Genomic DNA, 11509 nt, shown 5'->3' on the forward strand with positions numbered 1-11509 from the left:
TGAATTATACATGTGAAGTTTAGGGCTACATAGCAAAATAAAGTTGTTATGGCTTTGGCCATTATAGCCCTTGGCTCAATTGATTTATTTATTTATTTTTAATTTTAGAATTAAGAATAAGAAAATGAGTCTAGTCGTGTCCTATAAAAATAGAATATATTTTTTATTTTTATTTTTATCTTTATTTAATGAATAGTTTCATTTGTTAATATTTTTCATTAACTAAGGACATTTTGCGGTATTTTGAATGTTTCACAATTTTTTGCATTTGCCTTTATATATATACAAATATATAAGTCATACCATAACCGAAAAAATAATTTAAAAGTCATACTAAAAAAATCGTAAAACTTAAGAGAAATTTTCTAAACTTGTTTTCAATCCAAACTCTTAAGTCACATCGCTTAACAAAATTAAACTTGTTTAATCTCAAGGAAGAGATCCTTGGATTCTTAGGCTTTTTGGTACAACACATAAAATGCCAGATCTAGAGGTAATTAAATTTCACATTTAGGAAAAGTGGTTGTCTTTTCTAAAGGTATTGAAATTCAAGGATATGACATGGGTTGGGTGCATGTTATCTACTACTTTGTACGTTTTGAAGTTGAAATCAATTTGCATCACTCATTTTGACTTATGAGCTAAATTCCAAAAATAAGGTACCAGATAATTCAAACAAATATACAAAAATCCTTCGCAAGATGAAGAGGCTCACGAGTCACGCGTGCTTGTTGTTTTCTTTTCTTTTTTTATTTTTTATTTTTTATGATTTGACTCTTTCTGTAATTTCGATAAATTTTGAAATGTCTATTATGATAATCCAACCATCAAACAAGTTCCAATTTTACAACTGATTTTTATTGTAGAGACGATTCTTAAATGATGATATAAAGTTAAATGATTCAAAAAATTAACTCTCATTTAACTTTTAGACGGTTCAGAATAATTTCGACATCGTGATCTGATCTATTTTTTGAATAAAAAGAGTCTTCTATTTAGTTAAACAAACCCAAATAATAAAAATCTATTGGACCACTAGAGATCTGCAAGGATAGGAATTGTAAGTGTGAAGATTGAAAGCACACTCAACAAAAGTTGACCTTAATACAATTCAATAGATTTGCTCAATAAAAAAGGGAAAGAAGAAAGAAGGCAATCTGTGTAAATGGACGGCAGTGGCATGACGTGTATCGTGTACTTAGAAGAAAAATCTACACCCATGGAAAAAGAGAGAGAGGCGTGGCAAATGCACAGGCACAAATACAATGAATGTATGGGTCCTCAGAAGCTGCGGGAAACACAGCTTTCTCACCATACATCTGGCATCAATACATAAAGAGTTGGTGAGTGGCCTCGGAGGAAAGGAAATGCTATTAAATTAAGCATGCATTGAATTCTCAGAGTTATATATTTTCTTTATTTGCGTTTTTTTTTTATTTTTTTTATTTTATGTTAAAGATGTTCTTATTTTAAGAAAACGATAGAGTCCAATAATTGAAGCTTTTATTATATTTCAAGAGTGATTTATGCACGAAGTATTCAGATTGGGAGCTTTTAGGTCATATAAAATGTACAGCAACAAAAATATTGTTAGTTAATGCAAGAATTATTTAGATTGGAACGGATTTTAAGGGAAATTACTTTCTATGTCATTTCTCAAGGGATGAGGAATGAAGATTCATTTTTCATGTTTAGTAATGCTAAGAAAGTAACCGGGAGATATCACTTTATTTCATTTTCCATGTTTGTTTTAAGTAGGAATGGAAAACAAAGTTTGTATAATTTTCCAATTATACCAATATTAAATCAAATAAAAAAAAGAATGCATTAAATGATATATATTATAATTCTAAATTGTTAATGTAGACAAAATAGTCATTAAAAATGTGCATTTAATGTTGGCTTATTTTTCTAAAATTTTTCATTATGAGGAAAAACAAAACTCAATAAGAGAGGAGGGTTTCACTTTCCCTCTACTTTCTTATGTGCCAGGCAACCATTTCTCATGCAGCCATGCTTGGACTTACTAAACATGAGAAATCACCATGCTTCCTTTCTTATAAACCAAACAGGACCTTAAAGCATGAAAGAAAGGAGATACACTAGAACCAAACACGTATACATCTCTTACATACTTTTATAGATTTGAGATATAAAAAAAAAAAAAAGACAAAAAGAAAATATTATTTTTGTTAAATTGATAATTAGGAAAGCTTCTAACCTTATCTCAAAGAAGGTAAGATTCTCTATGGATTAGGTTTTTGGTTATGTTTGGGGCCCAGAAAGACTGCCCATTTTGGATTTTTAAAAATGGATAAAATGTGAATGAAACTTTGGAGCAAACAAAGACATTCATATAATGACAAGTTGGCAATTAGATAGAATCTGATGTGTTTGCATCAGCTGGTGCCTCAGGCATCTATGTATTTGCACACCATTCTTTTATTTTATTTTTAATTATTATTTTTTTAATAGACATTTGTATTTTACATCTTGTCTTCAACTGAAAATTTCTAGGGCTACTTCGAAGTATATATGTTCTTGGGCTTCGAATTAATATAAATATTGGTTGAGCCTGGGCCTGAAAATTTCAAGATTTATATAAGTCAGAGCATGAAATCCAATGGGATATATGTTAGTGGGAGGTAGGTTCTTTTATTTTTATTTTTGGATAGTGTGAGAAGACTTTTAGATTTCCTAACTAGACAAGGAAAAAGTGGATCACCCTTGATATCTTGCATCATAAGAAATCTTGACTTCTAAGCAAGTCATTGTGCTCCAAGTGGGGATTGGCATGAATTGGTTCTTTTCTACGCTTTGCTTGATTAAGGACTTAAATATCTCACTTGTGCGATGTAGAACTCGAATAAACATAACAATAAAGAGAAAGCATATTGAAAAGATAACTTGTATTATTCATAAAATTGTGTCTGAATGGGCATTACAAGCTGAAGAAAGAAAAATAAGTTCGATCTGATTGAAAGACAACATAAGGAAAATGAATCGAACTGCGTGAAACTAGAAATCCTAGCATCAAAGAATGGATGAAGGCATAGCAAATAAAAAGAGATTCCTCATGAGTTTTCAATTGGAAATTAGAAAAGTGAAAGCAAAAATGCTATTGAGAAACTTGAGACCAAGTTGAATCTTGTTTGAGAGATTGATTATGTTTGTTGTTTTCAGCCTCATTTTTCTAATAATATAGTTCCACTTGATGGCATAGTGACAACAAGAGTATAGCTTGGCTATTAGAGAGTAGCTACCTATCAATCCTTGCTCAAATTAAGCAAAGCCCGCTTGAATTCGGAATGATGGAAGTTAGTAGAGAAACCAACAGTTTGTGTAGGATTTGGTTGGGTTTTAGACATAAGCTCTTAGACCATCTTCAACTAAATTTTCAGTTTTGAGCCAAAAAATTTTCAACTCATCTATTTTGGGGGGTGGAAATTTGAGAAAGGTGAAATTTGGGGTGGAATTCCAGTCCAAGTTTTGCCTAAACTAGTAATTTGTGCGGAGCCCAAAGCTCTATTTTGTAGCCCATGTGAAGAGGAAAAAGAGGTGGGCCCCACATGACAGCAAAGCTGTCTGGCCGACAGTCCTTTTGCGCAACACATGGCAACTTCAGGAGAGAAAGACGTTGGAATCCAACAGCTGAAAAAAACTGGATGGTTTTTTTTATTTTATTGCAAAAGCTGGGCTATACTTGTTTTTATTTTAAAGTGAAATTCTATTATGCTTTGGAATTTTAATTTTTTTAGGTTAAAATGTTCACAAAATTAAATTACGAAGGTTGAAACAAAAATAATGTCAAGAAAAATTAACAAAAAAGAAAAATTATGAGTTAATCATTCTTAAACAATTTAATAAAGTTGTGGACTCAAATTATGAGTCTGCAAGGTTGGAAGAAAAAAAAAATTTTAATCCTACAAATACATGAATAGTTGTATTTTAGAAGGTAAAAATTTGAGTTTAGTCGCAACATGATTAGAGATGGTCTTAAGAGCTCTTAACGCTCTGCTTAACATGTACTTTCAAGCTAAACCCACGTGAAAAATGGAAGCAAAACCCCCTTCTAATTTGGACCCATTCCCACATGTCCTAATTCCTTTGTTTTGGAAAACAAAGCCTCAGGCCCAGTTCACTACTTATTTCTTTTAAAGCCATGAACTTGGCCCATAGTCAATCCGACCCAAACAATATGCTAGGCATCATTTTACATTTACTTAATCACGCGTCATAATTTTGAAAGCATGCATTGCGTGCTGAGTAATGCTTCACTTTTCATTATCCTATATTTCTATACCACATTATGTGGCATCACTGACATGTCTATATTATATGTCACATCAATTAAATTAATGAAATGTATTTTAATTAAGACAATTAAAAAAATAAATACTGGAATAAATCATAAAAGAAAGAAAACATTAAATAATTTTAATTGATGTAGCTGTCCGCATAAAATGATATAAAGATGTAGTATATAAATATAGTAAGAGTAGCATTATTCTTGCGTGCGAGTAAGATTCTTAATTGTAGACATAGTTACCTTCTTCGTTTGATGAAGGTTAACTTTTTATACAGTCGTTGGGTGATTAGTTTCTTGCCATTGAAAGCCACCTGGCATATGCCTATTTGGTCTGTTGATTGGCTGTTTGACTTGGGGCGTGATATAATTAAGGGGTTTAATGCATGTGATATTTTCCCATTACATACATAATAGCCGGCCCTCGGTTTTCTAAGGCCTAGGGCAAATTTTCTCAAGTGTGGCCCTTTATACAAATTAAATATTAAAATTAAAAAATTTATTAAAATTATAAGAATTTACGAAAGATAAAGAAAAACACTTTGGGTCCTCATTAAAATTTTGTTTGAGGAAAACCTAATGGGACAAAACCCCAAACGAAAAAAAAAGAGTACCCCGCATAGGAAACATTGCATTCACAAATAAAAACCAGCTTTTGTTTGTTTAACAAAATATTTATTCAAAGATTCTTTGTAAACTTTGAGCAATTTTTTTTTTTTTTCGTTCTTTGTCTCTTGAGATTTCCAAAAGTTGTTTCTTAGGAACCATTTTTTAATTTTTATAATAAACATAACACAATAAAAATAAAAATAAAACTAATTAACAAAGAACAATAAAACTTGGATTTTGAGTATATTTTCTTCAACTTGAAACTTCCAATTATAAAGAACAAGAATAACATCCAAGTTTTCTGTTGAATCAAATAATAAAGAAAACAAATTAATTAATAAAGATATGTATTACAATTTACAAAATTTATACATCTATATCTATCTATATAAAAAAAAAAAATTACCTTCAAAGAAAGCCAATGGTCTAGCTTGTAGATGAGAATCACACAAAAACAAAAAAAAACAAAAAATGCTTGGGTTATGACCTTCTGAGAAGGTCTGATATGTCATGAAGGGTTTTTTCATCTTTTTATTTTTGGGCTAAGAAGGTTTTTTTTTTTTTTAAATAAAAAATAAAAATATTTAATGTGGAAGAAGGTTTGTTGATTTCCCCATGTTTTGTTTATTTTGTTTTATATTATATTATATAATTAATAATTGATTTTACTTCTTCAGTAAGTTTCTTGAGAATATAAAAAGTAATTGATTTGGCTTCCTCTTTGGTACAGGTATGGCTCCTTCTAGGCGGTTTGGCTTTTCTCTTTTATTATATATATATATATATATATATAATATACAGAGAGCTTCCATTGAGGGATCCCTCAAATAAGCTTATTTGAGGGACACTCCTTGTAGGCCCCACTCCAGATTGTATTTCACTAATCCAAACCGTCTATTTTGTAGATACTCATTCAAAGATCATCTCTACAAAAAATCACTTGAATCCGATATCATGTGACCACTCAATTGAGTTATTGAAATTTTAGTACTTTTCTTAAAGCACCGTGTTCATTGATTTTGTAAGACACAATTGGATGTCGAAACGGTTTCCGATTTGTCTAATTTTTTGTAAGGATGATCTATGAATGAATACCTAAAAAATAGATGGTTTGGATTATTGGGAAAAGAATTGTAGGGTACCCTAAAGGACGTCCCTCAAATAAAATTATTTGAGGGATCCCTCAATAGAAGGAGACTGTATATATATATATATATATATATATATATATATATAAGAGTCGGGAATGACAAAACAATAATATCTCAATTTCATGTAAGTATTTCTCCCACTCTACCCACTATGCTGAGCCCATACAACTAGTTACGCTTGGTGTTTTGTTACTTTTTAAAATACATAACATTATTTTATTGTTTTCTCCAAATTGACAAAATTCCCTGTATATAGTTGACAAATTATTGTGGGGAGGGATATAGTACACACATGTTTAAGCCCAACAATAGGATAGAGATGGGTGAAAAATGTAAGTTTGAAAAAATCCAAATTGGTTTGGTTCAGTTTGGCCAAAGAATTTAAAATTTTATATTGTAAATCAAAGCACGTTCAACACCATTTTTTTTAAAAAAAAAAATAAACCCGCATCAAACCAGCTCGACTAATTTGATTGATCGAGTTTATTAATTTGGGTTGGAAATGCCCAGCCCTTAGATAACATTGACGTTGGGAATGAAAATTGATGATTACATTGATTTTTTTATTTTTTTTCTTGAATACAAGCGATATTTTAAATTATAAGGGGATGAAGTTTCACAGACTTTAAGTCAAAGTTCTTTTTGGTTGAATTATGAATGCAATTTCAGAATTTTTCAAAAAAAAAGAAAGAAAAGACATAGTTGGCGATGGTTACATTGATTAATTTGCAATGTAGAGTACCAAAATGATCATCAAAACTAGGGTAGGCATCAAGACAAGAAAACAAGAACACTAAGTCGTATCGGACGAAAAAAATGGTGTTGACTAAGAAGTCAACAAACCAGCATCGAACTAACCGAATTGAGTCAATCGTTTGATGCCGATTTCACACCTTACAAAACTGGAGACCGGACCGACTGTGTATTATTATTATTATTATATTTTTATCTTTTTAAAAATTATTTAAGTATAATGTTAAATTTCTAATCCCATAATTAATTCCCTAAGCCTAACTTCAAACCACATCCCTTTTCTAGGCTCAATCATCTCTCTTTGCATGAAATTGGGTCATTAGTGAATTTTTAAGCACAAAAAAATAAAATTTTAGTAGGAATTTAAAAAATATAGTAAAAAAACCGAAAAACTGAAAGCCACACTAGAAACTAGGGGTGGGCAGGGTCAGATTTGGTCTGATTCTCACCTCAAACAAGAACTGGAATTGGTATTATTTAACCAGTCCGGTTGAAGTAAATTTTTGTTTAAAAACTAGCCGGTTCGATTTTGACCGCTTCTAATTTTGAACCAAATTATTAAAAATTTGTAATAAAATAAAGAAAATACAACTGGTCTGATTTGGTGCGATGTGAAATTGAAGCCAAAATCAGTTGAAACCGGTTCAGTTCAATTTGTTGACTTTTTGGTAAATCAATTCTTTTTTATATGTTTTTTTTCCGCCAGTCTGATTCGGTGTTCCAGTTTTTCGGTCTAGAATGCCCATAGCAGCCAGAAACGGTTTAAATCAAACCAATCAAAAAACTGGACTAAACCCCACAAATTGAATAGTAACAATTGTAGTTTAAGATAAAAATCTAACCAAACTGGACCGCGCCCACCCTAATCAAAACCCCTGTTAATAAACTGTTTATCGTTTTTGTTAGCCCATGATTTAACCAAAGAAAACGCGTTAAGTTAGTTACCAGAAAATGACAGACTAAAATAATTGATCCAGGATAATCAAGTTCAGCACTACCACCAATTGTAGAAACAGTCCTCGCACCACGTGACGAGATCTCCTCCTTCTTCCCCAACCCCACACCATTTTAAACCCTATTCCTCCTATCTCTCTCTCTCTCCGTCTCTCTCGAGCTAAGATTCGCTTTCTCTCTTTAGATTTTGATCTAGATCGTTTTCAGGTACGAATCCTTGACGCCCTATGTTTAATTTTTTTAAATTTTGTAAATTTAAGTTGCATTTCCAAAGATTTCTTTTGCTTCTCATTCTCCAAAATGTGATGATGGATTTGTATTAAACCACAGCTCGATCAGATCTAGATATTGAAATAAATGTGTAATTGAATTAATCATTAGCTCACTTTTAATATTAATTTTTTATTGTTGTAGAATTTTCACCAAAATTTTCGTTTTTATATTGTTCAATGTTTTATAAACATGGATGAAATTTGTTCAGAATATTAATTTTTGGGTTTTGTTTTTTTCTAGTAGACAATAAAGGTAACTGTTATTGTCATTATTTTTCCATAATTTTCAAGGAAATTGAGGTTAATTGAGATCTATACACATGATTTTAGTTTGCACTTGCTGGTTTTAGCTGATTGAACTTTCTTTGAAGGAACTATGGACCTACTTGAGAAATAGAATGAATGAGATATTCTTAGAGCATTGCCTGGAATAAGTTTGGGGGTTTAGACCATGTAGGTTTCATGCCAAGGAGATTGTCTAAAATCTTTCTGGTTGACAGTGTCTCCTTTTTAATGACTAAATTGCCAATATACTTATGAGAGTACTAATGTTAGTATTGAATTGTTTTTCTTCTGAAATTATATGTCTCTAATTCATTGAGTCTATTTTCTCTTATTTTAATGTGCTTGCAAAATGGGGGTTTATATTTGATGCATTGTGAATTAACTTCACGGGGTACTTGTTGATGACATATAAATAACTAGTATGGTGTTGCAGCTGGTATTTGCTAGGGTGGGGTGAGGACTTTATTCTGGGAATGGAGGATGGCAAAGAGCAGCGAGTGGATGAGTCTGAAAAATCATCGCCACAGGAGGTTGTGTTCAAACTCTGGTTATGCAAGATGCATAATGCCTGTTTTTTTGTTTTTTTGTTTTGTGTAAGCTTATTTACTGCTGAGGAAATTCGTATTGAAAATTATTTGTACAGAAATCGTTGTATTGATATAGAGGTTTGACCAAAGTTTATTCTTTTCTTAGGAGGAAGCTATAAAGAAAAAATATGGTGGCATTATTCCCAAAAAACCACCACTAATTTCCAAGGTGATTTTTGAATTGGATATTGCTCTCATTTTATGTCTGTGGTTCCAGTTATAAAGTTTGTACTAGATTTTATCTGAGACTTTGAATTTGATCTCAGGACCATGAACGTGCTTACTTCGATTCTGCTGATTGGGCTCTTGGAAAGGTACTTTTCCCAGCACTGTAGATTAACTTTTTAATTACAACAGTGGGAAATCTCTGCTATGTGAATTACTTCATATCATTTGATTCTTTTTGGATGATAACAGCAAGGTGTTGACAAGCCAAAAGGACCACTTGAAGCCCTTCGGCCAAAATTACAGGTATCGTTCCCATTTTCAATTGAGGTTGTCTCCACTTTTAACTTTCTGTTTTGGCTGTCCTCTACACATTTTCAATACTTTATATTTTGTCTTAGATGATAGTTTGCAGGCTTCTTGAGCCAAGTTTTGTGGCATGTTGGGAACTCCGTATTTAAAAATATACATTCTGTCATGTCAACTAGTTGACTGCTATGAACTGATTACCTGTGCTAAAAAGTAGATGAAATTACTTGACTTTATTATTGGTGGTTTGGTTGAATATAAGTGCTGTTCCAATGTTTTCATTAGGCCATAACTAGGGGCAATGTAGATTAGATCAAGCTTTTGGATGAGATGGCAAACTTTTATTGGGCCTGATGACATTTTATAATGTTTTCCTTAAAATATTATACTAACGTCCACCAAAGTATATTGGTTTAAGTTTAATGCAACAGATGATGCTGTTCTCTTTCAGAATTATTGCATATATTATAGCACATGCCAAATAGTGGCATTTTAAGCACACTGAAAGAAGTTGCTAGAGTTGGAACACTTCCTGTATGGATAAAGAAAAAAAAATCAAGTAGATAAACTCTGCAAAAGAATCCTTTTTTTTTTTTTTTCGATACATGATTATTTCAATTGATGTCAAACTGATATTCCCCTCCCCTCCCCTTCTTATGCGTTACCAGTTTTACGGAAGAAACGAGATAATTTACATATTGCGTTGTTCTCTTTAGTTATTTTTCGGCCTCTTTAATGCTCTTTTTCATGCTTCAGCCCACACAGCAGCAAACACGATACAGAAAGTCTCCATGTGCTCCATCAGATGGTGAAGGTATGCTAATCTTTAGAACTCTGTAAATCTGTTTCGGCTAGGTACTTAATCTTTCCATATTGTTTTTCCCAACCAGAAGAAAAGTTAAAAAAGAAAGAAAAGGAAAGCCATTTACCTTTTTGTTCGAATTTATGTAGATGGAGGAAGTGCTCCTTCTGAGGATTCAGCTGCCAATGAATGAGAGTGCTTTTGGTCTTTTAATCCTCTGAGACCTATCAACTGTTGTTATGGTACCTATATTGGTGATGGATGATATTCTGTTGTTCCTGAAAACAAACTTGGTGAAGATGATGTGAACTTAAGCTATAATGAAAAAAGAGAAATGCATTACACCAACATTACTACAGTTGAAACTAATCCATAACTTCTGGTGTTCCAAGTTTTGTTGTGGGACATTATTGCTTTCGTTATTAATGATGGAAGAGCTATTTGCAAAATTCTAAAAATTTATGAGTTTTCAGCTCCGTATTTAGGGCTTAGCTTAAGACTGGATTCTTCTGTCATAAAAAAATCCGGTTAACGTGTATTGTATTCTGATAAATGCATTTTAGTAGTTTCATAACAAATCTTACGGTTTAAAATTTTAAATTTACATAAAAGTTAAAGAAGTCTTATGCATTGCTGTGGTCGTTGTAATTTGGGGTGTGTTTGTTATAGAATCAGAAAGAGTAATGCTAGGGAGATTACATTATTATACTACATTGTGTTTCATCTCTCTGATTTAAGTAGGGTCCATGAATACAAAGTATTTTGCAATCGGAAAATCATATTATGTTTTTGGAAACCTGAAATCCAATTTAATATTAAAAAAGGGTGTTTAGCAGCCCAAACATGGGGCTATTTTCAGGAAACGATCAAACATTGTTTTCCAAGTTTTTTCTTCAAGTCATCGCAACATTGCATGGACGATTCAGGAAGGACGATAGTGTTTCTTCCGTCACTTCTTGAGAAGGAGTTTCCCCTAAGAGCATTTCCACCAATTAGTCCCTTGCCATGGCAAGGGGAGCTTTAGGGCAGCTACTATTCACGTGAATAGTGACTGCCTTAGTCCCCTCCAGCAAAGTGTGTTTTCAGCAGTTTAGGCTTGCCATGGCAAATACTATTTATTTTTTTTATTTTTTTCACAACTTTGTTTACTTAAACAATTAATTTGGATAATATTTTTGGATAAGATTTTTAGGTTCCTATGTGTCAATACTATTCATATCGGATAAGATTTTCGGTTTCAAATTTCAGATACATTTCAAAATTCAAATTTCAGATAAATTCAAAATGTCAAATTTCAAATACATTTTGAAATTTAA

General features: G+C 31.9%; 1 protein-coding gene across 1 annotated transcript; it reads left to right on the top strand.

The window, feature by feature from the left end:
- Window positions 7685–10651, top strand: LOC18781710. Its single transcript, XM_007215111.2, has 7 exons — window positions 7685–7980; window positions 8764–8860; window positions 9024–9086; window positions 9184–9231; window positions 9335–9388; window positions 10148–10205; window positions 10343–10651. Exons 2-7 carry the CDS (start codon window positions 8804–8806, stop codon window positions 10384–10386), a joined length of 324 nt encoding a protein of 107 aa, XP_007215173.1. The 5' UTR covers window positions 7685–7980; window positions 8764–8803; the 3' UTR covers window positions 10387–10651.

This window comes from Prunus persica, chromosome G3 (assembly GCF_000346465.2).
Source record: "Prunus persica cultivar Lovell chromosome G3, Prunus_persica_NCBIv2, whole genome shotgun sequence".
Taxonomy (NCBI): domain Eukaryota; kingdom Viridiplantae; phylum Streptophyta; class Magnoliopsida; order Rosales; family Rosaceae; genus Prunus; species Prunus persica.